Below are 27,928 nucleotides of genomic sequence, written 5' to 3'. Positions count from 1 at the left end.
CATAATCCCAACAAGCCCAAGCGACTGGTCCAACATCAGGGAAAGGGACAGCAGCAGAACCTGCCTGACAGCCAGGAACGTGATCCCCTTCTGCCACCAGCCTGGTCAGGTGTCTGACTGTACCAGTCATTAAACTGGGTGTTTGCTGCACAGTTTTAATCCTGAGATGGCTTCAAACTCCTGGGTCATGGAGCTGTAGACTCATGGAATCATGGAATGGGTTGGGTGGGAAGGGACCTTAAAGCCCCTCCAGGGCCACCCCTGCCGTGGGCAGGGACACCTTCCACGCCCAGGGTGCTCCAACCTGGCCTTGGACACTCCCAGGGATGGGATCAGATCCTGCAGGTTTTATTTCAGAGCATTTATTTTTAGCTCTTTATTCACTTCTGACTCAGGTGACTTCACCCACACAGTTTAATTTGGCAGAGCACTCTCCTACCTATGGAATTTCTCTGGCTGAAGTATCTGAACAAGTGCATTGCATGACATCACCACAGCAAACCCTGAGACTGCAAAAACTCAGGGGGTTGGATTCAGTGCTGGTAACTGGGGTCCTAAACCTCATTTTGGTGAGGTGGGTAATGAAGGTGTGTGTGTTTTCCACTCACCTTGGAGAAATATCCTATCAGGTGACAGCCAGTGTTGTCAGCTTCTGTCATGACATAGAAGAGGAAGGGTTCCACATCATAATACAGTGTTTTTGGTCCAGGAAGAGTTTTGCCAGCAGACACAAGTTTTGGCAGTAGATCTAGAGGCAAAGGAGCAGGATACATGTTTTATTCCAGTAAAATATCCCAAGTGTAGATAAAACTGTACATGGGAAGTAATGAGAAAGTCCTGAACCATCTGAGAAATGACAGAGCAGCTGGGCCAGGAGACAATTCCCTTTGGGATGGCATTTGGAAAGCTTGGCTTCCAGTGGGAGTGGATGTTTGTGATCCTGAATGCCCAAAGCATCACCCCCTCAGAGAAGGGGAGCAGAGGTTGGGTCTCTCTACTGTGTCAATCCTCCAAAATCATCTCTGGCAACTAGGAAAGCCTCCTCCCAGCTTCCAGCCTCTGGGATTTGCTTTTTTGTCCCTTTCTCTGAAACCTTCGAGGCTGGACAAAACTGGATAGGGCACAAGTGAGGTGCTGAGTCTGCAGTTTGAGATCCATTCAGGGCAGGGCTAAGGGGGTCACCCCCAGTCAGTCAGGCTGCTTCCCACCCTCACCCAAATTTGACTGAGTATTCCCATGGAATGGGAGATGGGCAGGAACAATCTGCTGAGGGAGGCCAAGCACAGAAATCTCCCCACTGACTTTCAGAAAGGGATTTCCACCCCCATCTCCAAGCAGATGGAACTGCTGAGGCACAACAGGGCTGAGGAACAACCACAGTGAAAATGCAGCAAAACTCCTAAAGAATGGACAGCCCAGACTCCCTCCTGAGACTGGGGGAGAGAGGGCCAGGGGCACCCTGGTTCCCTTGCAGGAAGAGCAGTGCCTGCTGTATTTTAAAGCTTGTCTCCACACTCCTGAGGGTCCCAGCCTGTTACCTTTTTCTTCTTCCCATCCACTTCGAACACGGAGATGGAGCCCTTGCGGTAGATCTCCCCCGGGGATGTTTCCAACACACTTTGCCTGTGCCAGGAAAGCAAAATCAGGGTGTCACTACTGTCTGAAGGACAAAATTAGGCTGTCACTACTCTTTGAAGGACAAAATTAGGGTGCTGCTCCTGTTGTAAGCACAGAAACAGTTACAGCAGCTGCTGACAGACCAGGAAACCCACAGCCTTCTCACCTCCCACAGCAACTGAGCTCCACCAGCCACGGTTTAAATCTTTTACAAGCTAAAATCAGACTTGAAACTCAAGGAAGGAGCTCTGGCCTGGCCCTTACCATGTGCCTACGCAGGATTGTCTGGCTCTTCATGTACTTGAGGCAGAACTCACACATGTAGAGGCGGCCCAGCCGAGCGTACTCCTCGGGGTAGGGGGAGTGGTACCACGTGTCCAGCTCGTAACGACCAAAAGCAATGGTTTTAATCATGTTGCTGCCCTCGGTGATCTGCCCCTGCAGCCTCAGCTTCTCCTGGGAAGGGGAAAAAAAACCAAATCAAAAGCAGGCACAGAAGAAAAGGGACCTGTTTTCCTCAGGGAAATCACGTCATTCAAGTCCTCTGAGCCCATGTCTCGGTGTGGATGTCTTGTCATGGATGATAAATCCTTGTCATGGGTGTGCATCCTGATCCACAGGGATAGGACACAGCCTAATGCTCTGCCTCGGATACACAGCTGTAAATGGAAAGGATCAAAGGCTCTTTTGGTTCCTCTCTGGAGGTGGAATAAGGCTTTGGGAAGCGCCTCAGGAGCTTCAGCAACACAAGGTTTTGAGCTCCATTTCAGTCACTGGCCACTGCCAAGGTGGCTTCTGTTGCCACCAGCCCTCAGCCCCCCTTCCAGCAGGGGAAGGTTCCTACTCTTTCCCCAAAAACACCTGTGGAGTGGCACTGCAGCATTCCTGCCTGCAGCACTCAGCTCCAGCTGTGCTTCCAGCAGGAAGTGCCTCAGGATGAGCGGCACTGAAACGCTGTCCTGGTGTCACTGTGCTGACCTGGCTGGGCTGCAGCTGCTCTAAAAACTCACATTTCTCTGCACAAGTACCACAAACCCCAGAAACTTCCACATTCCCACAAATGTGAGGTGTATTTGCTGGGAGCTCAGTCTCACCAGGTCCTCGGATGCCCGTGCCTGCGCCCTCCGGAACAGCTCCAGGTCGTACTCACTGGTCAGGTTTTCCAGGAGAGGTTCCCTGGTGTTGCCATAGGTCTGCCTGTGCTCCTGGAACAACCAAACAACACTTCTGCTGCCAGGCTGCTACCAAGCTGTGGGATCTTGCAGCTTTTTTGGCTGGGAATGCTGCAGGATGACTGGGAAAGCCAAACTCCTGCTCAGTGGTTTTGTTCCAGACCGGGGGGAAGGAGGAATATTCAAAGTTAGTGCTTTTACCATGTATTTTTCCTTTTGCTCCTTGCTCAGTCCTGAGTTCCTCTTCTTCCTGAGCTCAGCCACCTTCTCCTTGTATCGCAGCTGCCTCTCTGTGGGGGCCTGAAAAACCAGAGGTGGGGTCTTTCACTGCTCCATCCACTCCAAACATTCCCATTCCCACCCCAAGGACCTGTGTCCTGGCTCTCATCTCATGGGGTTTGCTGCCTCTGAACCAAATCCTCTGTTAATGACAGGGCCCAACACAGGTATGTAAAGCAAGATATTTGTCTTCCTACCACAGCCTTTGCCAGAGCACCTCAGCCCCACAAGACAGGGAGCACTCCTCATGGAATGTTTAATCATGGGAAGAGCTCAGAGCTGACTCATCTTGACTCAAATCCAACACTCAGGAGCTGAAAAATGTAATTCCCCTGGTTTGGTTCTTTTGTGTTTAGTCAGAGTCAAACTGCAGTTTACAGTTCTGCAGGAATTCTTTCATCCTGCACATCAAAGCTCCTCCTGAGGACGCTGCAGCCTCCTCTGGTATGACAGAGCTGCTCTCCCTGGCTGCTCCAGCCTCACTGAAGGGGGACAAGGAACTGCCTTTGCTGAAACACACTGGAGGTGACAACAGCTGACAGATGTGGAGAAGGGAGGTCAGGTTAAACCCACGGATCCTGGGAAGCGGGAGCTGAGGTTTTCCCAGTTTTACCTGGTGCCTGGTGGCGTGTCTGTTGTTGTCATCCTGCCTGTGGGCCAACATCCGCTCCTCAATCTGCTTATCCCGGCTCTGGGCTCGCACCTGGAACCCAAAATTCACCTGTCAGTGCTGCAGCAAACTCTTGTCATCCCTCTCCTCTTCCAGGTGAATGTTCTGAACTGGGTTTGAGACACAAATGCTGCTCCCTCACGGCCAAAGACAGCAGCTTTGTGTCCACTGTGTCAGCTCTGCTTCCCGTTCAAAAATTCTGAACCTTGGCATTTTTGTCCTACAAATCCCCCAGAAGGTAAAACAAGGCCAGACACTCACCTTGCACTCATCTGCTGAGAGGTTGTGGTACAGTGGGCACCCCGAGATGGAGAAGTGTCTCTCGTGCTTCCCGGTCAGGTGTCCTGCAGAGGGGCACAAAAACAACCCAACTCGTAAGAAATAATCAAGAAGAGGTTTCAAAGCTCTCCCAGATCCCCCACACGAGCAGGCTCAGTGGGATGGAAGGAGCAAACTTCCTGCTTTGTGGCAAAAGGAAGGAAAACCTTTCTCAGGCTGCCCTCCCTGCAAGCAGCCAGGTATGGTGGAGCAGGAATTTGGGGCTGAAATCTATTTCTGGCAAAAATCAGTTCCCTGCCTGCAAGACTCTGCGTTTTCCTCCCACACCTGGGCTCATCCTCCTATTTTGGTCCTTATCCTGTCATTCCCCATCACTCCTAGGCAGAAAACACCTCCAGGAATAGCCCTGCAGATACACCTGCATTTAGGCTTCATATCCCACTTCTCCTTAATATTCCTGCTCCTAATGAACTCCACGGTTTTTAGGGTGTATAACTCAACTTGGAATAATACCACGGCAGGAATGCAAAGCCCAATGGATCGATCCTGGAGCTGGAATTACCTGAAGAGTCAAAACCAGGAGTGGGACAGTTTGTGTTGGAATTACCTAAGGAGTTACAGCCAGGAGTGGGACACTCCAGGTAGGAATTACCTAAGGAGTTACAGCCAGGAGTGGGACACTCCAGGTAGGAATTACCTAAGGAGTTACAGCCAGGAGTGGGACACTCCAGGCAGGAATTACCTAAGGAGTTACAGCCAGGAGTGGGACACTCCAGGTAGGAATTACCTAAGGAGTTACAGCCAGGAGTGGGACACTCCAGGCAGGAATTACCTAAGGAGTTACAGCCAGGAGTGGGACACTCCAGGCAGGAATTACCTAAGGAGTTACAGCCAGGAGTGGGACACTCCAGGCAGGAATTACCTAAGGAGTTACAGCCAGGAGTGGGACACTCCAGGTAGGAATTACCTAAGGAGTTACAGCCAGGAGTGGGACACTTCATGTTGAAGTTGTAGCTCTCGTGGAAGCGGCGGCGCTTGGGCCGGTGGGAGAGGTCGCTCCCGGAATCCTTCATGGACATGTCCTTGGCAATGCTCTCGTCGTGGGACACGTTGGGGCTGGAGATGTCGATGTCCGACTCCGAGGAAGGGGCGTTCCCGGTGGGAGTGCGAGGCGGGGACTCATCGTGATCCGCTGCGTTCTTAGTGTCTGGAGAAGGACACGGATAACGAAGGACACGGATGTCACAAATCCGGGAAAAGGCTTTTAAAGACACACAGGGAGCCCAGAGCTGCTCCAACCCCAGCCCTGGGGATACCTGGGGGAGGGTTTTTCCCAGAGCTCTCCCCAGCACCCACCTCTGTCCGAGAAATCCACCACCTGCTCTGTCTCGGAGCCGGAGGAGCGGGTCTGGCGCAGCGGGTACTTCTTGGGGGTGACGGGGGCGGGCTGCTGCTGGCTGCGGGTCACCCTGCGCGTCGAGTACACCGGCTCCTCCGCCCCGGAACGGCGGGTTCCGCACCGGGCTGGAGTCTGAGCCCAGGGAACGGCGGAATTACACCCCAGAACCAGCAGGGACTGCCCAGAGGCAAACCCTGCCCCAGCCACCCGCCCCCCACACCCTGCCTGGCCCCCAAATCCTGCCCAGCCCCACACCTACCTGGCCCCACACCCTACCCGGTCCCACAGCCTGCCTAGCCCCCAAATCCTGCCCGGCCCCACACCCTGCCCGGCTCCCAAACCCTGCCTGGCCCCAAACCCTGCCTGGCCCCAAATCCTGCCCGGCCTCACACCCTACCCGGCCCAAACCCTGCCCGGTCCCCAAACCCTGCCCGGTCCCCAAACCCTGCCCGGCCCCACACCCTGCCAGGCCCCCAAACCCTGCCAGGTCTCCACACCCTGCCAGGCCCCCAAATCCTGCCTGGCCCCACAGCCTGCCCCAGAGGAGGAGGAGGAGGAAGACCTCTGGAAGAGCAGAGTTCCATCCTGCCACTTTCACCACGCTCTGGCCTTCCAGATAAAATCTCTGGGACCCACACTGAGCAGTCCGGAATTACATCAGCTTTCTCGGGATTTAATCACTTAATTAACCAGTAATTATCAACCAGCTCCCTTTGGAAAGCTGAAGATCCGTTAGTTTAGATAAGAACTATCAGTGTTTAGATAAGCCTTGGGAAAAGCTTCCGCTGTGGACCTGGATTTGGGACCCGGATTTGATGTGGATTTGTAGCTGATCTGGGATTTGGATTTGTGTGTGGGTTTGTGATCCTACCCTGCCCATAAGAATCATGGAATGGTTTGGGTTGGAAGGGACCTTAAAGCTCATCCAGTTCCAACCCCTGCAGCAGGCAGGGAATATATATAAAACAATTATTTTGCATTAAAATAATGCTGTCCTAACCCAGGAATATCACAGATATTCCACACACACCTTCCCTCTCCTTTTTAAGATCTAATACATGATCACACACATGTATGTCTTATCTGCAATAAAATTTGTCACAAACCACTTTTTTTTTCAATCAAAGTGTCTAAAAGGAGCAATGGAAATGAGTTTTTATCTGCTGTCATTTCCTCCCCGTGATGCCAGATGGCAACACATGAACTAACAGCCAAAAACTGCCCACACTAACACTAAAAAAAGAGGAGGTGGACTCATTGCATGTCTCCTTTTACAGCCTGGGTGCCAAAGTAGGAGCACACAAAATAACTGCCAATATTTGGTAACGTCTGTCGCACAGCAGGGGCAGCACAGCACAAAAATACATCTCCCCCCAAACAAACAAATAAAGGAAATAAACCCAACTTTCACCACTAAACCCCCTCTCCCTCGCTTGGCTCCAGCACCAAAGGAATGGAAAAGAGATTTTTAGAGTTCTCAGAAAAATGAGGCAGAGCTGGCAGTGGAATTATGGGGTTTGACTCCTCCTTCCCTTAACAATTTGCCAGCTTTATCTTTGGAACAGAGGACACTCATGTTTTGGGTTCCATCACCTTTAGATTATACAACCCCATCTGTACAATATGTGCATGTAAAGGTGCTTATTGTTGTGCTAATAACAGCCAAAAAAATGAATATAAATTCCTGTTTATGTTTAAATCCTACACGTTTAGGTTCTAAACAACACAGAGTGCACTGAGCCTTTTTTTTTCTTTGCTGAAGAGGCTGAATGTCTTTTGGGTTTTTGAAGGAGAACCTTTACCTTGGGAGCTCTGGCTGAGCCTGGCCGAGGAGCGCGTCACGCGGGCGGATCGCCGGGACGTGCCGTCGCTCTCCGAGCTGTCCGTGTGCTCGGGATCCGTGGAAAAATCGGAGTCCTCCGTCCCATCCGAGCTGCTGCCCGCGTTCCTCTGCAACGGCACAGCCCACACGTCAGCAGGGAGCACCTCGGCTTGGATATGGCAGGGAATATTTCACGGGATCGCGGGATGGGTTGGGTTGGAAGGAGCTTAAAGCTCATCCGCTCCCACCCCTCTGCCACGGGCAGGGACACCTTCAGCTATCCCAGGGACACCTTCAGCTATCCCAGGGACACCTTCAGCTAACCCAGGGACACCTTCAGCTATCCCAGGGACACCTTCAGCTATCCCAGGGACACCTTCAGCTATCCCAGGGACACCTTCAGCTATCCCAGGGACACCTTCAATTATCCCAGGGACACCTTCAGCTAACCCAGGGACACCTTCAGCTATCCCAGGGACACCTTCAGCTATCCCAGGGACACCTTCAGCTATCCCAGGGACACCTTCAGCTATCCCAGGGACACCTTCAGCTATCCCAGGCTGCTCCAAGCCCCGTCCGACCCGGCTGGGACACTTCCAGGGGTGGGAAGAGACGTTAGATAGGTAAATTCAACTAAAAATGTATTGGTTTAATAAATATGCAGCGTCAGCGCCTTTAATAATAAGAAGCTTCTTGCAAACTGATCCCCAAGGAGCACGGGGTTTTATTAAAGCAAAAAATGGTGTTGGGTCACAGGTTGGACTCGATGATCTTGGAGGTCTTTTCCAACCTGGGACTCCATGATCTATTTTTCCCCCATGGGGAAGGTTCCCACCTCATCCCAGACACCTCAGCTGGAAGGGTTGGGGTGTCCTGGGCAGGGCCAGGAGTTGGGCTGGATCATCCTGGTGGCTCCTTTCCAACCCAGATTATTCCATGTGCTGCGTCCAGCTCATCTTGTCCCTCAAGCTGCCCCTTTTTATTATTATTTACCACTATTATTTTACTTTACTTCGTTTTTATTATCAAACTGCTTTTATATGAACCTAGAAGCTGGATGGTAAACACTGAGGGGAAGGGGGGAGCGGCAGCGCGGTGCTTAATTTCCACCTGGGTTTAAACCACGACGCGCTGAGGGGACAACCAGAATGTCGTTCAAGGTACGGTGGAATCCCCGGCGGGACTCCTGTGGGGGCACAGCCGTGAGGGGACGGCGATGGCGGGCGCTGTGAGGAGAGCGGGGGAGGGCGGCCGCCATGAGGGGAGGGGGGGAGGCCTCGCGCCGGTGGCGGGAGCGCGGCCCCCGCGCCGCTTTGTTTTGCACCCAGCGGAGCCCTTCCAGCCTCAGCCAATCGCAGCGCGAGCGGGAGGGGCGAAAGGGGGAACCCGCCAGTGGCGGCTCGAAGAAGCGTAAAAGGCGGGGCCAGCCGCGCGTGACTGACGGTAGAGCCGGCCTATCAGCGCGACGCTTGCTCCCACGGCAACATCAACCGGGCGGGCGGAGTTAGATATGGGAGGGGGGACAGGGCACGCGCGGGGAGGTGACCGTTGGGGGCGGATTGACAGCCGCGAAGTCCAATCAGCGGCAAGCCCCGCACTGCAGCCCAACCAATACGCGACCAGCTCTACGGCGGCCTGCCCAATCGGAAGCGTCAAAGGGCGGAACCCGCTGCCAGCGCGGAGGTGGGGGAGCGGTGGCCGTTGGGGGCGATAAGTGACAGGCAAGGCGGCCAATCAGCGCGCGGCGTGCCCGTGCGGGAGCCAATCAGCGAGCGCGGGAGGCGGGCGCAGGGGGCTCAAGGCCGCTATTTTCCCCCCAGTTTTGTGCCCGTGAGAGGCAGCGGAGGGGCTGGGGAAGGGTAGAAAGCTGCGGTCCAAGCTCGTCGGTACCCCCCACCAGCCGCCTCTCCCGCTCCCCGGCCGCGCTCACCTTCCTGCGCTGCATCCTGGGCGGGGGCAGCGAGCTCGCCTGGTCCCCGGCGCCCGCGGCCCGCGAGGCGGCGGTGGCCGCCGCCGTGTTAGCGCTCGCGGGCTCCGTGGTGACAGCCGTGTCTCCCGCCCTGCGGCACGTCTGCTCCGGCGGCGCCAGCCCCGCTCCCGCCGCTTCCAGCTGCCGTTCCCTGCTCGGTCCCTCACGTTTCCGCCGGGACGCGGCCCACACCCCTCGTCACGTGACCGCGAGCCATCTTGGAGCCGGGCAAAGCATCACCGTGACGCCGCCGGCAGTGAAGCCGCGCGCCGCCATCTTTGATCCGGGCCGGGCGCTCTTGGCGCGGGGCGCAGTGGCGGCGGCTATTTTGAGTGAGGGCGTGAAGCCGGCGCGGCGCGGGGCGGGCGGTGTTGCCGGGGGGCGCCATGTTGGGTTCGGGCAGGCGGAGCGGCGGGGCCGGGCCGGGCTGAGGGGCCGCGAGGCGAGGGTCGGAGGAGGGCGGTGAGTCCCGGGGCTGCCGGGGCCGGGCGGGGGGGGAAGGCCCTGCGGTGAGGGCGGGGAGCGGTTGGGTTCCCGGCCCTGTCACCGCCTCCCCTCAGGGACGGGCCTGTTCCGGGCCTGGGCGCTGGGGCGGGGCCGCGGCGCGCGGGGGGAGGTGGATTATCGTTAATTGTCGTTAATTGAGCTTCCTGCTCTCAAATTGTTGGCGCGGGGGAGATTTTGGTGGGGTTTGCCGGTGTGGTTCTGTCTCGGGTGTCTCTGAGGAGCCGTGTGGCGGCTCTGGCTGGGCCGGGCTGAGGGGCGAGTTCACTTGTCAGTAATTGTGGAGAATCATGGAATGATTTGGGTTGGGAGGGACCTTACAGACCCAGTTCCACCCGGGGACACCTTCCACTGTCCCAGGTTGCTCCAACATGCCCTTGGACACTTCCAGGGATGGGGCAGGCACAGCTTCTCTGGGAAACCCATCCCAGCCCTCACCACCCTCGCAGGGAGGAATTCCTTCCCAATGTCCCATCTAATCCTACTCTCTTTCAGGTTTAAACCCGTTCCCCTTGTCCTGTCCCTCCATTCCTTGTCCCCAGTCCCTCTCCAGCTCTCCTGGAGCCCCTTTAGGCCCTGGAAGGGGCTCTCAGGTCTCCCTGGATCCTTCTCCATGTGAACCCCCCAGCTCTCCCAGCCTGGCTCCAGAGCAGAATTGCTCCATCACCTCCTCTGGACTCGTGTTTTAACGTGACAACACTGTGTGTCAACCACAATAAATTGCTTTATGTAAAGACTTGGGGAAAAAAAAAAGAAAAAGGATATTTAGTCAAACACATGATTTCTTTCCAGCTGTGGTTATCTTTAGGAATTATGAATTTCTCAAGGCTTAATCCCCTAATCCTCAGGAGGGTTTGTCATCCTTAGTCGTGTAAGCGATGCTGCTTTTCTCACTCTAGGTTGTCATTTCTCGTAGGTGTGTCAGCCTCCTGTGAAATGCTGAAGGGCAAACCTGGAGAAGGGATGAAATCCCTCGGCTCTTATCCCAGCAGGGAGGAACTGGGGAGCACTTGGGTGGTATGTGAAGCATTGGCTGCAAATCAGCTCTAAAGTCGAGCCCAGGAGAACAATGGGAGTGTGAACAGCTCCAGTCTGGTCATTTCAGGGAACTCATTTGCAAATCTACTGAAAAAAAACCATAAATGCAGGAATTCTGCCTAATTTCTAACTAGCCTGATCCAATGGAAGGTGCCCCCGGCAGGGGGTGGAAGGGGATGAGCTTTGAGGTCCTTCCAACCTTCTTGGGAATTGTTGGAGGTGAAACTGCAGGTCTGTCTTGGGAAAGGCACAAAGGGAAGGGGAACTGGAGCAGCTGGAGGTTCTGCCACGGTGCCACCACCACTAGATGTCAGTGGATGAAGGGAATGAAATTTGGGAGCAGTTTCTGCAGGATGCAGAGCTGGTGCAGCTGCTGCTCACCGGGATCCCCTGGGGTTTGAGCTCCTCTTAATGATGTTCTTAAAACAGACTTTTTTAAACTCTCAGAATATTTTAAGTAGGATTTTTTTGAGGCTAAACCAGAAAGTTTAGAAGAGTAGGGCCACAAAACATCCCTGTGCTGGAAGGGACCCACAGGGATCATAAAGTCCAACTGCTGGCCCTGCACAGGACGCCCCAAGTTTGGCAAATCTGATGGAGTTTCATCTTAAAATGACACAAAAGTGATTTTGGTTCTTAAATCCTCTTTTATTTAAATATAGGCAGGTGCCAGATTGCCACTGGTTCATCAGAGATCTTTTGGTCCTGAAGATCTCATGGGATCTGAAACCTTTCCAGGCCTCACTTGCTCTGGAGACCTGGCAGGGAGTGAGCTGCCATCACTTCTGTTAGTGGTGATATAAATAAGGAATTGTTAGGAAGCAGAATAAACATTTGTAAAGTCCCTGAGGTTTCTCAGTCGCTTTATAAATGATGTTTATAAATTAGAATAATTCCCTGTAACTCTGTGTGTTGTTTGCTGTGATCTCTTCCTGCAGGGTGAATTTACTGAAGTGTATTTAAAGCAACTGAGAGAAGCCCTATAGAATGAAAACACATCATAAAAATTACCTGAATTGCTATATTTTAATAAATCTCACTTGTTTTTTAGGTGCCATCTCAGCCCAGCTCTGGGGAGTTGAGTTACCCAAAGGTTGGGATGGAGCTGGAGAGCTGGAAATATCCAGATGTGAAGATCCAGGGTAGCTGCTGCTTTCACTCCCCCATCTTCAGAAGGTGAGTAGAGGTGGGTTCCCTCTGCTTTGGTTCCTGGTTGATCATTTTAATGCCTGGCTTTAGGTGCAGGTGACAGAGCAGCACCAGGGATCTCTGGGGAAGACTGAGGAGTTCCTGGTCCAGTTTGATGTCTCTGGGCTGGGTTATTCCCAGAAGGGCACTTTTCCTGGGGGATAACTGGGAATGGCTGCTGTTTGCTGGCTGGGTTTTTGGGCAGAGCCTGATCCGTGTTAGGCTGGGTCTGAGCAGGGCTGGAGCCTGAATTGTTGTGTCACCAGCCTGAACTTAGTTCCTGGCCTGGTGCAGCGAGTGATGTGCAAACAGGGCAGTGCAGATTTGGAGCCAAAGGAAGGAGCTGCAAGGCCCAGGATTTAATGCAGTGGGAATTCTGTGGAGCCTGGACCAGCAACAAGCCTGACCCAAATTTTTGACTCTTCCCTTCTGCATAAAACTCTCCAGTGGCCTTGGGACACTTCAGAAACCAGCCCAAGAGCAGCAAATGTATTTAGTCCACACTCTGTGCTGCTGAAACGGGGCTTCATCTGCAGAATGACTTTGTATTTTCTACTTTTGCATTAAAGAAAACTATTACTGAGCTGCAGCACATCAGGAGGATGAGTTTGGAGGGAGGGGTGGGTTTATTTTATTTTAGAGCTGAGTGGACACTGAGCTGAGCCTAAACAAATTCCTGAGTGGGGAATCCTGGCCCTGCAGGTCTGCAGACAGCACCAGCTGTGGGTGGGTGGCTTGGGGTGTTCCCCGGGCCCGAGCAGAATCCGTGGTCCCGAGCGGAATCCGTGGTCCCGAGCGGAATCCGTGGTCCCGAGCGGAATCCGTGGTCCCGAGCGGAATCCGTGGTCCCGAGCGGAATCCGTGGTCCCGAGCGGAATCCGTGGTCCCGAGCGGAATCCGTGGTCCCGAGCGGAATCCGTGGTCCCGAGCAGAATCCGTGGTCCCGAGCGGAATCCGTGGTCCCGAGCAGAATCCGTGGTCCCGAGCGGAATCCGTGGTCCCGAGCAGAATCCGTGGTCCCGAGCAGAATCCGTGGTCCCGAGCGGAATCTGTGGTCCCGAGCAGAATCCGTGGTCCCGAGCAGAATCCGTGGTCCCGAGCGGAATCCGTGGTCCCGAGCGGAATCCGTGGTCCCGAGCGGAATCCGTGGTCCCGAGCAGAATCCGTGGTCCCGAGCGGAATCCGTGGTCCCGAGCGGAATCCGTGGTCCCGAGCAGAATCCGTGGTCCCGAGCAGAATCCGTGGTCCCGAGCGGAATCCCCGGGCCCGAGCGGAATCCCCGGGCTCTTCCCTGGGGCTTTGGCAGCAGACACAAAGTGGAGCCTGTGTTTCCTGGCATCAGGAGCAAGGTCAGCCCAGCCTGGCCTACATCTTTCCTCTTTTAAATTGTGATGGAAAAAAAAGGAAAATATCCAGGCTGATTTTTGCTGAAAGCAGAGGTTTTTCACTTGGTTCCAGCTGATTATGGCCCCACTTCCTGGTCCCCTCCGTCCCCTGGGTCTCATAGGATAATCTAATTATTAAACAGCTCCAATAAAAGCACATTTTGCCCTGGCAGGAATAAAGCCTATTGATAGGCGGGATATTTTTGTGCCACCCTCGCCCTGTCCCTGCCAAAATGGGTTATTTTTTTGGATTTGTGGTCTGCTCCTTTAATACATTCCTTCCAGTCTAGGCAGAGCTCTCCAGCTGCCTGGCACTGGAGTTAATTCCTTGCTTCCCAGTCAACCCAATCTGCTCCTGAAGGAGAACTCTGCTCACGTTGCCCAGCCCGGTGACACAAACCCTCCCAGGTGTAGGAAACATTTGTCACCCAGGAGGACCCTGAAGTGGGAAGGGAAGGTGGAACCTGATCCCTTTTGGCACTTTCCATGGGCAGCTCTTCTCCATCCGACTCTGGGCGACCATTCCCAGCCTTTGGAGCTCAGCTTCCAGCTGGCAGGAACGCCTTGGACACAGGAAGAGGTTGTGGGGTGTTAAAAACAGGTCTATGTGAGTACAGAGAATTTATCTTTGCTGATTAAAGAGTGATCCCTAATCACTGTGGGGGAGGGATAATTTAGGGATGTGCCTGTTTGGATCCAAAGTGAAAATCAGAGGAAGGGAACAGAGAAGCAACTGTCACCCCAGACTGGAGGGTGGAGTGTGTTTGGAGGAGCAGCAAAGGTCAGGGGAATAAGGAGCCTTAGGATAAAGAGTAAGGTGGAAATAGGAGCCAGAGCTGGGCAAAACATTTGGAGAGGAAATCCAAGCAGTTTGGTCCATGGAGTGACTGTTGGGATGGCCTGACACGCTCCAGGATCAAATATCCATCCCACTGGCAGCTTCCTCCTTCCCTTAGGGTCCTGGGAGCCCGCTGAGCTCTGAGCCTTAGTGCTGAGGGAGCCAAAGAGCCACCAAACTGAGGGCAGGTTGTCACTGTGGGCTGGCTGGAGAATGGGAGACATCACAAAATGGGAGCTGTGGCTTTTACACCACTTAATTGTGGGATGTGATCAGTGGCCTTTATACCTCTAATTAGAGGGGGGGGGGAAAAACCCTGTTTATGCCTCTAATTAGGAAAAAAACATTATCTTAGTTGGAGCAAACATAATTAAAGCTTGGGGTGAGCACTCTTGGTGCTCTGTGGGACTCGTGTCCTGTTAGAAAGTGCTGCAAAATGGCTGTTCCTTGGCTGCTGTGCCAGCTGGAACTGCTGATTTCCTTTGAAACTCCTGCTTTTCTAATTATTCATGGCAAAGAAAAGCTCCTTCCCATATGAACTCCTGGCTCCCTGAGCTCCAGGGTGAGCCAAGTAGGTGATTTCCTTCAGCCTCTGCGTTTGTTCCTAATTACACTGGGCCAGTTGTTACCCACAGTCAGAGTTACCTGTGCTTCCCAAAGCTGCAATTCCACGTTCTGGAAGAGCTCAGCAGCACTTCTGGGAGGGGAGTTTGTCTTGGAGTTGCCTCAGACCTGTAAGGGGATAATATTTTTGGTGCCAAATCCAGCCCCTCTGTGAAGTTTTTGTTTCTGTAGCACGTTTTTGGTACTTTCTCCCACTGAATTCAGAGGAGGAGAGGGAGGCAGAGCTGTGGGAGCTGCCAGGCAGGAGCTGGTGCATGAACTGGAGCTTTAATTGCTGCAAACTGGGAAACCAGGGGCTCTGCCTCTCCTGAAAACATAAAGCTTCCTTTAACACCCTCTCCTAAGCAAGATACTCTTCCTTTATTACATGTTTTGCATCTGATTTTTTCAGCCCCTGTTACTCTGGGAAATCCTCCTGAGTCTCTGATGTTGGTTAATTCCTGAATCCATGTCTTTGTGCGTGGGAGGAGAGACAAGTTCATCCCTTAGGATGAGCCAGGTGGGATCTCCCAGTGTACATCCCAATTCCTGGTGAACACTCCAGTCCCAGCTCCTGCCCCTTGGGCAGGGGGTTCCCCCAGCACCATCAGCACTCATAAAACTGGGAATCACAAAGAAAACTGGGAATCAAACTTCTGTGTGTGAGGGAGGGATCCTAAAGAGGATAATCCCTCTGTCCCTGCTGTGTGTGTTTTCCAGGAGCAGCTGTGGGGTCCCAGCAGTGGGAGGAGGAGGAGGAGGATGCAGCAGGTAGGGAACAGGTTTGATTGGAGCTGCAGCTCCTGCTTTAAATTGCTTTGGGGATAACTGAGTGATTCCTCTCCCTGTGTCCCTTTCCATGCCCTGTTCCAGGGCTGGCAGTGGACAGGGGTGATTGCTTTGAAGTGCTCTCCTGCTTTCTGGATGATTCACACCGGTAGGAGAGGCTTCCTGCCTTGCCATGACTTAGGGAAAAGCTCCATTTCATAATGTCTCCTTACTCTTAGCAGGGCTTGTGTCTGTTCCCAAAACTCCCACTGTTTTCACTGCAGGCATGACCAGACTGTGAAATAGCTTGGCTGGGCTGGTGAATAATCTCTGAGGCTCTTTTAATAAACTGCAGTTTTATTTATCTTGCTGCTCTTTAGAGTTTTCATCTCCAAACATTGGAGTGCAGAAACTGTCCAGCAGTGAAACTCAGCCGTGGCTCTTGGGGATAGAGTGGGAGGCAGACAGGCAGGCATTTTTTTACTCCACAGTTTGGAGTGAGAGGAATTTTGTTCAAGGACAATGAGGGAAAGCTTAGCTTGTGTGCTGAGTGACCCTTTGATCTTCCACGTTCATGCTCAGCTGATCAGGACTTTAAATCTAAGCTCTGTCTCCCTCCTCCCCACAGCAAACAGCCAGAAATGTAATCTCCCCTGGGACTGGCCCAGGAGGGCTGGGCTGGGCTGCAGGGGCAGCTGCTGGGCCCCACATGGGCCCTGTGCCCCTGGCCCCTCCTGCAGGGACACCCCGGGAGCTCGGGGGTGGGTGGCACTGGGAGCTCAGGGGTGGGTGACACTGGGAGCTCAGGGGGTGGGTGGCACTGGGAGCTCAGGGGTGGGTGGCACTCGAGGGGTGGGTGGCACTCAGGGGTGGGTGGCACTGGGAGCTCAGGGGTGGGTGGCACTCAGGGGTGGGTGGCACTGGGAGCTCAGGGGTGGGTGGCACTCGGGTGGGTGGCACTCGGGGGTGTCTCAGAGGGACAAGGCTGGGCTGTCCCACAGAGTGTGTGACACTCATGGCTGCAAACCCTGAGGTGTCAAACTGAAGGCAGGTTTAGGTTGGATTCTGGGAGGAATTCTGGGCTGGGAGGGTGGGCAGGGGCTGGAATGGATTTCTCAGGGAAGCTGTGGCTGCCCCTGGATCCCTGGAAGTGTCCAAGGCCAGGTTGGACGGGGCTTGGAGCACCCTGGGACAGTGGAAGGTGTCCCTGTCCATGGCAGGGGGTGGCCTTTAAGGTCCTTCCAACCCCACCCCATGATCCTGTAATTCTGAAGTGTTTGTAAATGTGGTGAAGTGACTTTGGCTTCCTGAGGCTCTGAAAAGTGGGAGCAGTTCCTGGTGCTGGGCAAGCAGAGGAGGCTCCAGAATTGCTGCCCAGCACCTGGAAAGGAGCAGGCAGAGGATGATAAGAGGTTGGATCCTTGACCTGCAGCCCTTGAGCACTTGTAAAAGGTTGTGTTACTGCAGCACTTCATTAGGATCCTTAATTCCAGGGCTGGAGTGCAGCCTGTGGAATGGGGGACCCGAATTCCCTCACACCCTGGGGTGTGTCTGTCAGGGCAGGACAGGGAAAGGCCTCTTCTGCTGCAGATAAATTTGGGGGGCTGATAAGGTGCAGCTCAGCTGAGCCCCTTTGATAGGCACCAGGGGCTTTCCTGCCTCCAAATTAACCCAAAATGGGGGGGTTAAACCTTTGGAGAAAGCAAAACCTGGCCTGGAGTCAGAGTGGGCCTTTATTTAATTTGCTCTCCCTTATCTGCAGGGTGAGCTGTGGTGGGAACAGGCAGAGGCCCAGCTGTGTGACCTTCCTTGTGCTGGAACAAAACAGCCCCAGAGCAGGGAATATTTTTAATTTCTCCCAGCTGTGGGTATTGGGTTCTAATCACTGTGCCCTAAAAAAGCCACTGTTCTCAGAGAAACTGAAAGTGAATTTGAATGTTGAGGTTGGGAGGCCCTAAAAAAGCTGAGCCACCACTTCATCAGTGAGACAATAATATGGTCAAAACTTCTCTGTTTGGCACTAATAGCTATTTCTCATGGCAGTTTTATGTTCTTTTGAACACCTGTGCTTGGCAGTTCCCTCTCCATTTTTTTTCCCTTATATTTAATAACTTTTTACTTTGCTAAGAGTTCTTGTGGACCTTGGGAAGGGAATATTTTTGGGAAGGGTGTCTTTCCTTGAAGAAGTGTCTGTACACAGAGGAGCAGCAAGACCAGGGATGGATTTACCTCTGGGATAGGGAGAACTGTTAAAACAGACACTTGAGGGCCCTTTTTTTTAGTTTAAAACTTCATTTTAAGCTGTAAGGTTGAGTGAATAGGGAAATACTGAAGTGTTTTTTGGGTAACTCTCAGAAATGCCCCTCAGTGCTGCTGTTCTGGAATGTTCCCTGCCCACCCTTAGGGCACCCTGGGAACAGCCCATTGTGCTCTGACCTTATCAGGGATCTCCTGCCCCTATCAGGGATCTGCAGGGCTCCTTCCTGCAAGAGGTGGGGCACTTTGGGGGGGGCTGTGGGTTTGGGGGCTGAGCAGTTGGAGGGGGAGGATGCTCAGTTTGGGGGGGGATCAGTTTGGGGGGGGATGCTCAGTTTGGGGGGGGATGCTCAGTTTGGGGAGGAGGATGCTCAGTTTGGGGGGGGATGCTCAGTTTGGGGAGGAGGATGCTCAGTTTGGGGGGATGCTCAGTTTGGGGGAGGATGCTCAGTTTGGGGGGAGGATGCTCAGTTTGGGGAGGAGGATGCTCAGTTTGGGGGAGGATGCTCAGTTTGGGGGGATGCTCAGTTTGGGGAGGAGGATGCTCAGTTTGGGGGAGGATGCTCAGTTTGAGGGGGGGATGCTCAGTTTGGGGGGAGGATGCTCAGTTTGGGGGGGATGCTCAGTTTGGGGGGGGATGCTCAGTTTGGGGAGGAGGATGCTCAGTTTGGGGAGGAGGATGCTCAGTTTGGAGGAGGATGCTCAGTTTGGGGGGAGGATGCTCAGTTTGGGGGGGAGGATGCTCAGTTTGGGGAGGATGCTCAGTTTGGGGGGGGATCAGTTTGGGGGGGGATGCTCAGTTTGGGGAGGATGCTCAGTTTGGGGAGGAGGATGCTCAGTTTGGAGGAGGATGCTCAGTTTGGGGGGAGGATGCTCAGTTTGGGGGGAGGATGCTCAGTTTGGGGGAGGATGCTCAGTTTGGGGGGGATGCTCAGTTTGGGGGAGGATGCTCAGTTTGGGGGGAGGATGCTCAGTTTGGGGAGGAGGATGCTCAGTTTGGGGGAGGATGCTCAGTTTGGGGGGAGGATGCTCAGTTTGGGGGGAGGATGCTCAGTTTGGGAGGGGAGGATGCTCAGTTTGGGGGGGATGCTCAGTTTGGGGGAGGATGCTCAGTTTGGGGAGGAGGATGCTCAGTTTGGGAGGGGAGGATGCTCAGTTTGGGGGGGATGCTCAGTTTGGGGAGGAGGATGCTCAGTTTGGGAGGGGAGGATGCTCAGTTTGGGGGGGGTGCTCAGTTTGGGGGGGCTGACCATGTTGGAGGGTGGATGCTCAGTTTGGTGGTTGATCAGTTGGGGTGGGGAGATGCTCAGTTTGATGGGCAGAAGATCAGTTTGGTGAATCGGGTTTTTGTATCTCTATGTAATTTATATATTTTATGTTTTATACATTATATATTATGTATTTATATATAATATATTACATATTGTATATATATTTATATATATATATTATCTCTTCCTTCAGCCTGGGAGGGGCTGCAGGGGGATATCTGGGGTTTTCAGATGGTTCAGGGGGGTGGGTGCCCCAAACTGGGAGTTCTCTCAGCAGTAGAACTTTGGGGGGGAGAGTTTTCCACAGCAGGTTTTTCTGGTTTCAAGGCAAATAACAACTTGTTGTGCCCCGTGCTCAGAGCAGGGCTTGGGGAAGGGGAAAGAACCCTAAAAGGTGATGGAAGGGAAAAAAATCCTAAAGAGGTGGTGAGAGGGGAAAATCCCTGAAAAGACGGTAAAAGGGAGAAACCCTTAAAAAGATGGTAAAAGAGAAAAATTCCTAAAAACTGGTAGAAGGGAAAAATCCATAAAAAGTTGGTGAAAGGAAAAAAAATCCCTAGAAAGATGGTAAAGGGGAAAAATTATTAAAACTGGGAAAAGGGAAAATCCGGGAAAACTGGTCAACAGCTCCTGAGCCTCTCAGCCGTGGGGCTGGGATGGAGCCGGGGCCGTGGAGCCGGGTGCTGACGGCCCGCACGGTAATTTTTGACTGATTTTAGGCTTTTTTGCCTCATTTTGCGGCTCTCGTTCATCGCCGCTTCCCCGGGGATGGGAAAGCCCAGGACGGCCGTGCCCAGTGCTTCCAGGGATGGGGTGGGAGGGGGACGAGGCGGGATCAGGATTAGGATCAGGATCGGGATTAGGATCAGGATCGGGATTAGGATCGGGATCGGTTCTCACCCCCCCAAAGGTGAAAGAGGAACCGGCCCCGCCCACGTGACTCGTCACCGCGTGGGCTCTGCCCTGCACTGATTGGCTGAGGCGCTGCTGTGGGCGGGGCAAAGGGCGTGGCTGCACGCGCTCCTCTCTCTCTGATTGGCTCTGCTGCCAGCAGTGACGCCTCCTGGCGGTCCTGATTGGCCGCCGCCGCGGCGCGTGCGAGGCGGAGCGCGCTGAGCGCTCTCATTGGCTTCCCCTCGGTGTGGGCGGGGCGCCGGCAGCTGGGCAGCCAATGATCGCCACGCTGCGCCCGCAGGCCCCGCCCCCGAGCGCTCATAAGGGGCGCGGGCGGCGCGGGGGGCTCAGAGCGGCGGGCGGGGGGGACATGGCGGGAGTGGGTGCTGCGCCCTCCGGCCGCGCCGGCCCGGGGGGCTGCACCCGCTCCGCGCCACCGTCCCCTTCCAACTGCAACAGCGCCGCGGAGACGGGGCCCGCGCAGGTAACGGGGGACCCGCGTGGCCCCGGCACCCGCAGAACCGGGGGTTGTGGATTGGCCCCCAGTTTGGGGGCTCCGAAACGGCCCCGGCACCGGACCGGGGGTCCCGGGGCTGTGCGGGCAGGGCCGGGCTCAGCGATCCGTGTGCCCCCGGGCCTTCTCCGCAGTGATGGTGCGGGGGTGGAAGCGAAAGGGGAGCGGGAGAAGCGAGGGCAGAGCAGCGGGGACAGGGACAGGGAGCGAGGGGACACTCGGCCCCCCTGGACGGGCCCGGGCTCTGAGCTGGGACCCCCGAGGGCGGGCACCGAGCCCCCGCTGCTCCTCCCCTCACAAGGAGTTACCCGTTTCGAGGTGGTTTCACCAAAAAAGCCCCCAAAACCCGAGCCCTGTGTTTTGTGCAGCTGATCCGTCTCGATAAAAAGCAAGAATTCGGTTTGCCCCGGTGGTAATTCGTCCCTAATTGCACTTCTGAGCTCTCCCTGACCGCTTCAGGAATGCTTAAATATAACTTTTTAGCGGCCTAATAATAGTCTTTGGCTTTTCTCTGTGTGTGTGTGTGTGTGTTACTTTTGGCAGTTCCCGGGGCTGCTTTTGGATGTGGGGTTGCTGCTTGGCTGCTCGTTATCTCACGGAGTATTAAAATAGCAGTGAAACGCTTTTGGGGTTAAACGTGAGATCACAGCTGGGACAGGGGGAGAGATTTCTCCAGCCGAATTCGGTGGTGTCTGCCCGGTGCTGGTCCCTCGCTCGGTGCAGGGGGTGTTTAATCTGCTCTGCTGGGAATTCCCCAGGGAGAATGAATGGCCCTTCCCGAATGTCCCTGCTCCAGGCTCCCTCCTTCCCGCCGCTGGCAGGGCTGGTATCGATCAGAGGAGCTGTTAAAAAGCTTTCTGCTCAATTTACACTTGAAACAAGTTAATGAAATAATCCTTTCGAGTGCCAGCCCCCCCTCTCGGCGGCGAAATCGAGGTGAAGCTGCTGTTAATTGGGCAATTACTTTGCTGTGCGGAGAAAATCGAGGAAATCCCGAAGGAATGGGAGCCGGGCTGTCATCCCTGGGCTCTGTTGGAGCTCTGGGCTGTCCCCACTCCAGAGTTCCATGGATCCCATGCAGCTTTCCCAGGGCAAAGTGGCTGGAGCTCCATTCCTTCCTGGCTCTGTGCCTCGCTGTGCAGGCTCTGGGAGCTTGGATTTTCTTCTTGCTCATCCCAGTGGTTTCTTTGCAGCTCTGGAAGGGTTGGAGTTCCCATTGCTCCCCTCCCTTCCATGTGCTCCCGGGGTGTGTGGGAGCTGCAGCACAAACTGGGCAGGATTGAACCCAAAACTGGGATGATGGGAATTTGTCTCCTCACACTCCTGCTGTTTAGGAAGTTCTGAGCTCATGGGTTGGGAAAGAGGAGGGATAAGGAAAATTTCCACCTCCAGCACTGAGCTCTTGTCCCTTTTAACCCATTTCCTGCTCTGGTCTGGGGCTGCTCCAGAGCCTTGGGAGCGGCCAAGTGGCTCCTGGAGATAGGGCTGGGCCTGTTATCCAGCAGCTCCAGAGGCCCAGGCACAGAAAAGGGCCCCAACCCTGGGGCTCGTGGCCAAGGGGCAACTGGGGCTCCCTGGAGGGCTGGGAGAGCCCAGGCTGGGAAAGGGACACTCCAGCTGCCTCCTCCTCCTCCTCAGAGGAGCACAGGGAAGGTGCCTCTCACCCTGAGCCCACCCTGCTCCAGTGGGGCTCCTGCTTGTTTTCCAGCCTGGACTGGGAGCAGCACCTGTGGGAGCAGCACCTCTCCATTCCCTTGGCAGGGAAGTGCTGCTGGTGTGAGGGTGGGAATTCCCTGGGTGCTGCAGGAGCAGCAGGACCATGATTCCCAAAAGCAGGCTGTGTGTGCCCGTGGCCCTGCAGTGCCCTGGGCTGGTCCCTGGGCTGGTCCCTGGGCTGGTATCCCGTTATTCCAGTGCAGCTGCTGTGGTGTTCCCATGGCTCTGGAAGCTCCTGTCCCCTCTCTCTCCCAGCCAGTGTTCCCTGTGCCGTGGCCCCGGAGCAGCCGGGCCGTTCCCGCCGGACCTGCTCCCTGGACCCCATCCTGGGCTCGTACCTGCTGGGACAGTGGCCCCGGGACAGGGACACCCCCCCCTGCACCAGGGACAAAGCCACCCAGGTACGGACACGGGCGGGAATTCCCAGCGGGAATGTTCTGGGAAGGGTTTTTGTTCCTTTGTGCTGCTCAGCTCCGGCCGATGGGGCAGAGCTGGAGTTCCCTGGGCCTGGTTTGGAGGCCTCTTCCCTCTCCAGGACTGGCTTTATATGGAAATAGAAGTAACTTTGTGAGATGTGCCTGGGGACTGCTCCGAGCCCGGAGAGGGCCGAGGGCAGGGAAGGAAGTTCACTCCCTTTGCTGATCACATTCCCAGCCCTGATTCCATGGATTGCAGAGCAGAGCTGCTTTTTGGGAACACAGGGAGAGCTGCCAGTCCTGGGGGGGGGCTGGGAGCTGGGGGAGGCAGCTGCTCCCTCCGTGCTCCATCTGCAGCCCAAAGCCTGGGATTGGGTTCACCCTGGAGCTCCAGAACTGAGGAACTGAGGCCTCCCAGCCAGCTGGGTGTTCCCAGAGCTCTGGGTGTTCCCAGAGCTGGGGGAGGCTTTTCCCCTCGGTGTCTCCATGCAGGAAGTGCCTGAACCCTGTGATCCCTGTGTCACCACGGGCAGGAGTGTCCCCAGAGGGGTGGGTTGGTGCCCCTTGTCTCACTGTGGTGACTGAGCTGCTGCCTTGGGGCAGCTCTCCTGCCCTGTGTCCATGAGCTCCAGTTTCCCAGCGGGCACAAATCCGGCCAAACTGGCCCAAATAAACATGGGAATGTCTTAAATGCACACTGGGGCCATGGAGATGATCTCAGGGATCCCTGGAGAGCTGGGGAGAGATCCCTGGAGAACAGAAGGCTCCAGGGACACCTCAGGGCCCCTCTCAGGGCCTAAAGGGGCTCCAGGAGAGCTGGAGAAGGACCTGGGACAAGGGATGGAGGGACAGGACAAGGGGAATGGGTTTAAACTGAGAGTAGGATTAGGTGGGATATTGGGAAGAAATTCCTCCCTGGGAGGGTGGGGAGGGGCTGGACTGGATTTCCCAGGGGAGCTGTGGCTGCCCCATCCCTGGCAGTGTCCAAGGCCAGGCTGGTGGAAGGTGTCCCTGCCCTTGGGCAGGACCTGGCTGTGCTTTAAGGTCCCTCCAGCCCAACCCATTCCCCAGTTCCACGATCACTGAGCCTCGTGTTGACGAGGGGAGACCGGCCCAGGGCAGGGGGTGATCCCACTGTCTGCAGGCTCCAGGAGCAGCCTCTGAAGCCCTGCCCTGTGATTGTCCTCAGCCCTGTGATTGTCCTCAGCCCTGTGATTGTCCTGAGCCCTGTGAGTGTCCTGAGCCCTGTTTCTCGCCCCAGACCCCGCAGTCGTGGCCCGAGGCGGCGGCAGGGCCGGGCAGCGCCGGGGGCGGCTCCGAGCACCGGCGGAGGTAACGGAGAGCCTGGGCTGGGAGGGGAGGGAGGGAGCCAGGAGACCTTTGGGAATGAGCCCTCAGCCCTTGTCCCAGCCCTGACCCCAGGATCCGGCTGCAGGGGATTTGTGGCTTCCCTCCGGGGCAGCTCCGGGTGCTGGGAGTGGGTCCAGCAGGGAATCCTCACTTTGGGTGGAGATAACCCGGATCCACCACGGAACAGCTCTGCCCACGCTGCAGCAGCACAGGGGGACGAGGCCTTGGGAGAACTCCAGGCCCATCCTTGGAGCTGCTGCTCCTGGGATTGTGTCTGATCTGGCACTGCCAAAGGGGATGGGGGGGAGGAGGAGGAGGAGGAGGAGGAGGATGGGTTTGGAGAGGTGTGGGTTGGGGGAGGTTGGTTTGGAGAGGTGTTGGCTTGAGGAGGTGTTGGTTTGGGGAGGGGTTGGTTTGGGGGGGTTGGTTTGGGGAAGGTGTTCTTTGGGAGCTGTTGTTTGGGGCTGTTGTCCCTGGTCTCGTGCTCCCACGCTGATCCCGAGTGTCCCAGATTGCCAAGCTGAAGCAGCAGCTCCAGCGCACGAAGCTCAGCGGCAGGAATGGGAAGGAGAGGGAGAAGAGCTGCCCATTCCCAGGGGATCACACGCTCCGTGGATCACTCCAGGTACATCCCACCCCCCCTGCTCCCTGTCCCCCCATCCCAGTGAGGGGCAGAGCAAATTCCCCCTGGGAAGGGCCCCAAACCTCCTGGGCTGTGCTTTCCTCAGGAGGATTTCTCCTCCTCTCCAGCACATTCCCAGGATTTCCTCCACACTCAGGGAGTTCACAGGACTGTCCTGTCAGTGTTCCCCAGCCCAGGGGGCTCTGGCTGAGCCCTGGGAGCTGAGGCTGTGCAGATCCAGCTCTGACTCCCAGCATTCCCGACTCTTGCAGGACTCTCCCTCCGGCTTCCCTTCTCCATGTCCCGTCCTGAGGCTCAGCCCCTGCCTGCACAGGAGCCTGGAAGGGCTGAACCAGGAGCTGGAGGAGGTGTTTGTGAGGGAACAGGGAGATGAGGAGCTGCTGAGGGTGAGTGAAGGTCACGGACTGTCTGGAATCTTCTCCTGGAAACCCTTCCCTCCTAAAGCTCCGCCTGGTTCTGTTTCTCGGCCCTGGGGACAAGTCCCCATGTCCAGGTTTATGATGGAATCACAGAATCTCCTAAGTGGGAAGGGATCCACAAGGATCCACAGAGTTCCTGCCCTGCAGGTCAAAGCTCTCCCAGGTGCCAGGGGGTTTCCTGCTGCTCTGATCCTTTGCTCCCTCCCAGATCCTGGATGTCCCAGACGGGCACAGGGCGCCGGCGCCCGCCCAGCCAGACCCCCTGGACACCCCCTGGGACACCCCCTGGACACCCCCCGGGACACCCCCTGGACACCCCCTGGGACACCCCCCTGGCCCTGGAGCCGGGAAGTGGCAGCTGGAACAGCCTCTCCCTGTCCCCCTCCCCATCCCTGCAGAGCCCGGGAAGGCCCTCGGAGGCACAGCCGGAGCCAAAGGAGAAAGGTGAGCGTGGAAAAGGGCTGGGAAATTTGGGGGACTGAGGGGGGCCAGAGCTCCTGGGCTGCTCCTCCCTGGCTGTGGGATGGGCTGGAAGTGGAGCTAAGGTGGGAGACAGTCCCAACAGAGCTCTTCTCCACCTGAACATTCCATAACCTGCAGCCCTGGGGGGTCTGACAGAACGTGTTCCCTGTTGGATTCCTCTTTGAAAAACTATTCCAAATCCTCTTTTCCTTTGCTCCCAGAGGGGAGCAGCCCTTCTCCAGTGCTGGCCTTTGCCTCCTCCCCTCGTCCCAACCACAGCTACGTGTTCAAGCGGGAGCCTCCCGAGGGCTGCGAGAGAGTCCGAGCCTTCGAGGAGACCCTGTGAGTGTGGGAGCCCTTGGAAAAGCACTGGATGATCCCATGGGATGCTGGGCAGGGGCAGCTGAGGCTCCTGGGACAGCAGGGATGGGGGAAAAGGCTCCCAAGGCAAAGGCTGCTCGGGGCCTGGAGCTGGAGGGGGGAGTGCTGGGAGGATCCCGGGATTCCTGCACTTCCCAGGCCTCTTGAGGGGGAGATGGTTCTCCCCTAAATCAATCAATGGGATCTCCTATAAATCAGCGGGATCTCCTACAAATCAGTGGGATCTCCTATAAATCAGTGGGATCTCCCACAGATCAGTGGGATTCAAGGCCAGCAGCCCCTGGGTACCTGCTCCCAGCAGCAGCTGCTCTTGGCACATCCCGTGTTCTCCCTGTGCCTGCTGAGCCTTTCCCTTGGGAATTGCTGTCCCTAATGCAATCCCTCTGTGTCCCCTCAGCTGCTCCAGCCCATCCCAGCCTTTCCAGCCTTCCTGCCCGGACAAGAACAAGGTTCACTTCACCCCTCGGGCTCCGCCTTCTGCCCCGTTCGCCTGGTGCAGCCGCTCTTCCCGAACGTGGGATTCCTCTTCCGGGGCTTCCCGGCTCCCCCCGGCCCCGGCCCCTTCCCCTCCTGCCAGCCCCCCCCAGCCCCCGCGGCTCCCGCCCGGAATTGCGAGCCCTGGAAGCGCGGCCAGGCCGAGGAGAGCGTCGTGTTCCAGAGCTCCCTCGTGGTGTGAATCCCTTGGGAAGGGCGGCACCGGCGCCTCCGGCTCCTCAGTGCCTTGGAGGTGGGATGTGGCAGCCCCTGGGATCGGGAATTGGGGCGGAATTCCCCCCAGGATGGCAGAGACTGGGAAGGACAACGTGCCGTGGATCCCTCGCTGCTGGGGGGGCTCGTTCCTGGAGCCTCCCCAGTCCAAAGCACTTTCCCGGGTCGGATTGTCCTTGTTCCCTGTGGGAAGAGCAGAGGCAAATCCCTGCTCCTCTGGGAACGAGGGGGAGCTGGGAAGACTCAGGTGGGGCTTCCCAGCACCTCCTGTTCCTGCTGGGACTGGGGAGAAGGGGCTGGAGCCGCCCTTGGATGTGCCAGGCTGGAATTGTGTCAGGTCCTGTCCCTCAGGGAGGGCGGGAGAGCAGCAGATTCCTGGCTCTGCCTCCCCTTCCCTCCTCCAAACCTGGAGCCTCCATGGATCTCCTGGACTTTGTGTGGCTGAGGGTGACCTTGAGCTGCTCTCCCTGCCCTTCCAGGAGCCTGATCCTGCAGGGAAAGGGCATGGAAGTGGGATCTGGCAGCACACACAGATCCTGCTGCTTCCCAAAGAAACTTCTGAGCCGAGAGCCCAGATGGGGCTGGGGGTGGAGGGAGGTCCAGGACCCTCAGCCTCATCCAGGGGGATCCAGGACTCTTGGCCTTATCCAGAGGGATCTGGGACCCTCAGCCTCGTCCAGGAGAGATCTGGGATCTGCAGCCCCATCCAGGGGAGGTCTGGGACCCTCAGCCTTATCCAGGGGTGTTCCAAGACCTTTGGCCTCACCCAGGGGGATCCAGGACCCTCGGCCTCCCCAGGGCCGGACCCTGTGCAGGATCAGGAGCCACATCCAGCAGCTCCACCCTGTGATGCCTTTGGAGTCCCCTCACACAGAGCAGGGACTGTGGAGCCTCTTCCCAGCAGGAGTTGGGAGCTGTGTCCTGTTCCAGGGGCTCTGGGATGTTTTGGAGCCGCTGCTTCTCTCGTTCCTGGTGTAGAAACCTTTATTTTCTTCCAAAGACACTTATTTTTGCAGCCATTTGAGGTTTGTGTTTTATGTCCTGTGAAGAGGAACCTTCCCCCTGCAGCTCCTGCCTGGTGGTCACAGGGGGGGCTTGGGGGGTTATTTTTGCAAATGCTGGGAATGCCGGTGCCAAGGAAACAAAATAAACACTTCAAGCATCCAAAGGACTTCTCTGGGATTTAAGGGATGGGGTTTGCGGGCAGGTGGTGAGGGCAGGGACAGCCCCCAGCCTGGGCTGGGCTGGAGGGGCTGGGCTGGGGGACATGGAAGGGGTGCTGAGCTTTTATTGGGGCTCCCCTGGAGGGTCCTGGGGTCACTGGGAGGGCGCTGGGACTCTGCTGGAGGATGTTGGGGCTCCCTGGG

General features: G+C 56.0%; 2 protein-coding genes and 1 long non-coding RNA gene across 3 annotated transcripts in view; 2 read left to right on the top strand and 1 right to left on the bottom strand.

The window, feature by feature from the left end:
• LOC116798566 (histone acetyltransferase KAT7-like) overlaps positions 1-9,431 on the bottom strand; it is an 11,714-nt gene extending 2,283 nt beyond the window's left edge. Inside the window, 12 exon segments of the mRNA XM_032711067.1 lie at positions 609-748; positions 1,539-1,623; positions 1,882-2,073; positions 2,712-2,822; positions 2,991-3,089; positions 3,682-3,771; positions 4,000-4,082; positions 4,985-5,224; positions 5,374-5,522; positions 5,524-5,548; positions 7,219-7,366; positions 9,169-9,431. Coding sequence (XP_032566958.1) covers positions 609-748; positions 1,539-1,623; positions 1,882-2,073; positions 2,712-2,822; positions 2,991-3,089; positions 3,682-3,771; positions 4,000-4,082; positions 4,985-5,224; positions 5,374-5,522; positions 5,524-5,548; positions 7,219-7,366; positions 9,169-9,183 — 1,377 coding nt within the window. The 5' untranslated portion in view covers positions 9,184-9,431.
• A 2,361-nt stretch (positions 9,432-11,792) lies between these two features.
• LOC116798672 lies at positions 11,793-15,895 on the top strand. Its single transcript, XR_004360923.1, has 2 exons — positions 11,793-11,925; positions 15,484-15,895. It is a non-coding gene; the product is annotated as an uncharacterized LOC116798672 (long non-coding RNA).
• Positions 15,896-19,714: 3,819 nt separating this feature from the next.
• On the top strand, positions 19,715-27,537 carry FAM117A (family with sequence similarity 117 member A). Its single transcript, XM_032711066.1, is given in 10 exon segments — positions 19,715-19,756; positions 20,304-20,436; positions 22,438-22,583; positions 24,460-24,573; positions 24,843-24,977; positions 25,219-25,278; positions 25,322-25,454; positions 25,694-25,814; positions 26,251-26,309; positions 26,312-27,537. Coding segments are annotated over 10 exon segments (1,161 nt in total). The 3' UTR covers positions 26,530-27,537.
• The last annotated feature ends 391 nt before the right edge of the window (positions 27,538-27,928 follow it).

This window comes from Chiroxiphia lanceolata, chromosome 26 (assembly GCF_009829145.1).
Source record: "Chiroxiphia lanceolata isolate bChiLan1 chromosome 26, bChiLan1.pri, whole genome shotgun sequence".
In the NCBI taxonomy this organism is placed as follows: Eukaryota; Metazoa; Chordata; class Aves; order Passeriformes; family Pipridae; genus Chiroxiphia; species Chiroxiphia lanceolata.
This window is presented reverse-complemented; position numbering and strand designations above follow the sequence as displayed.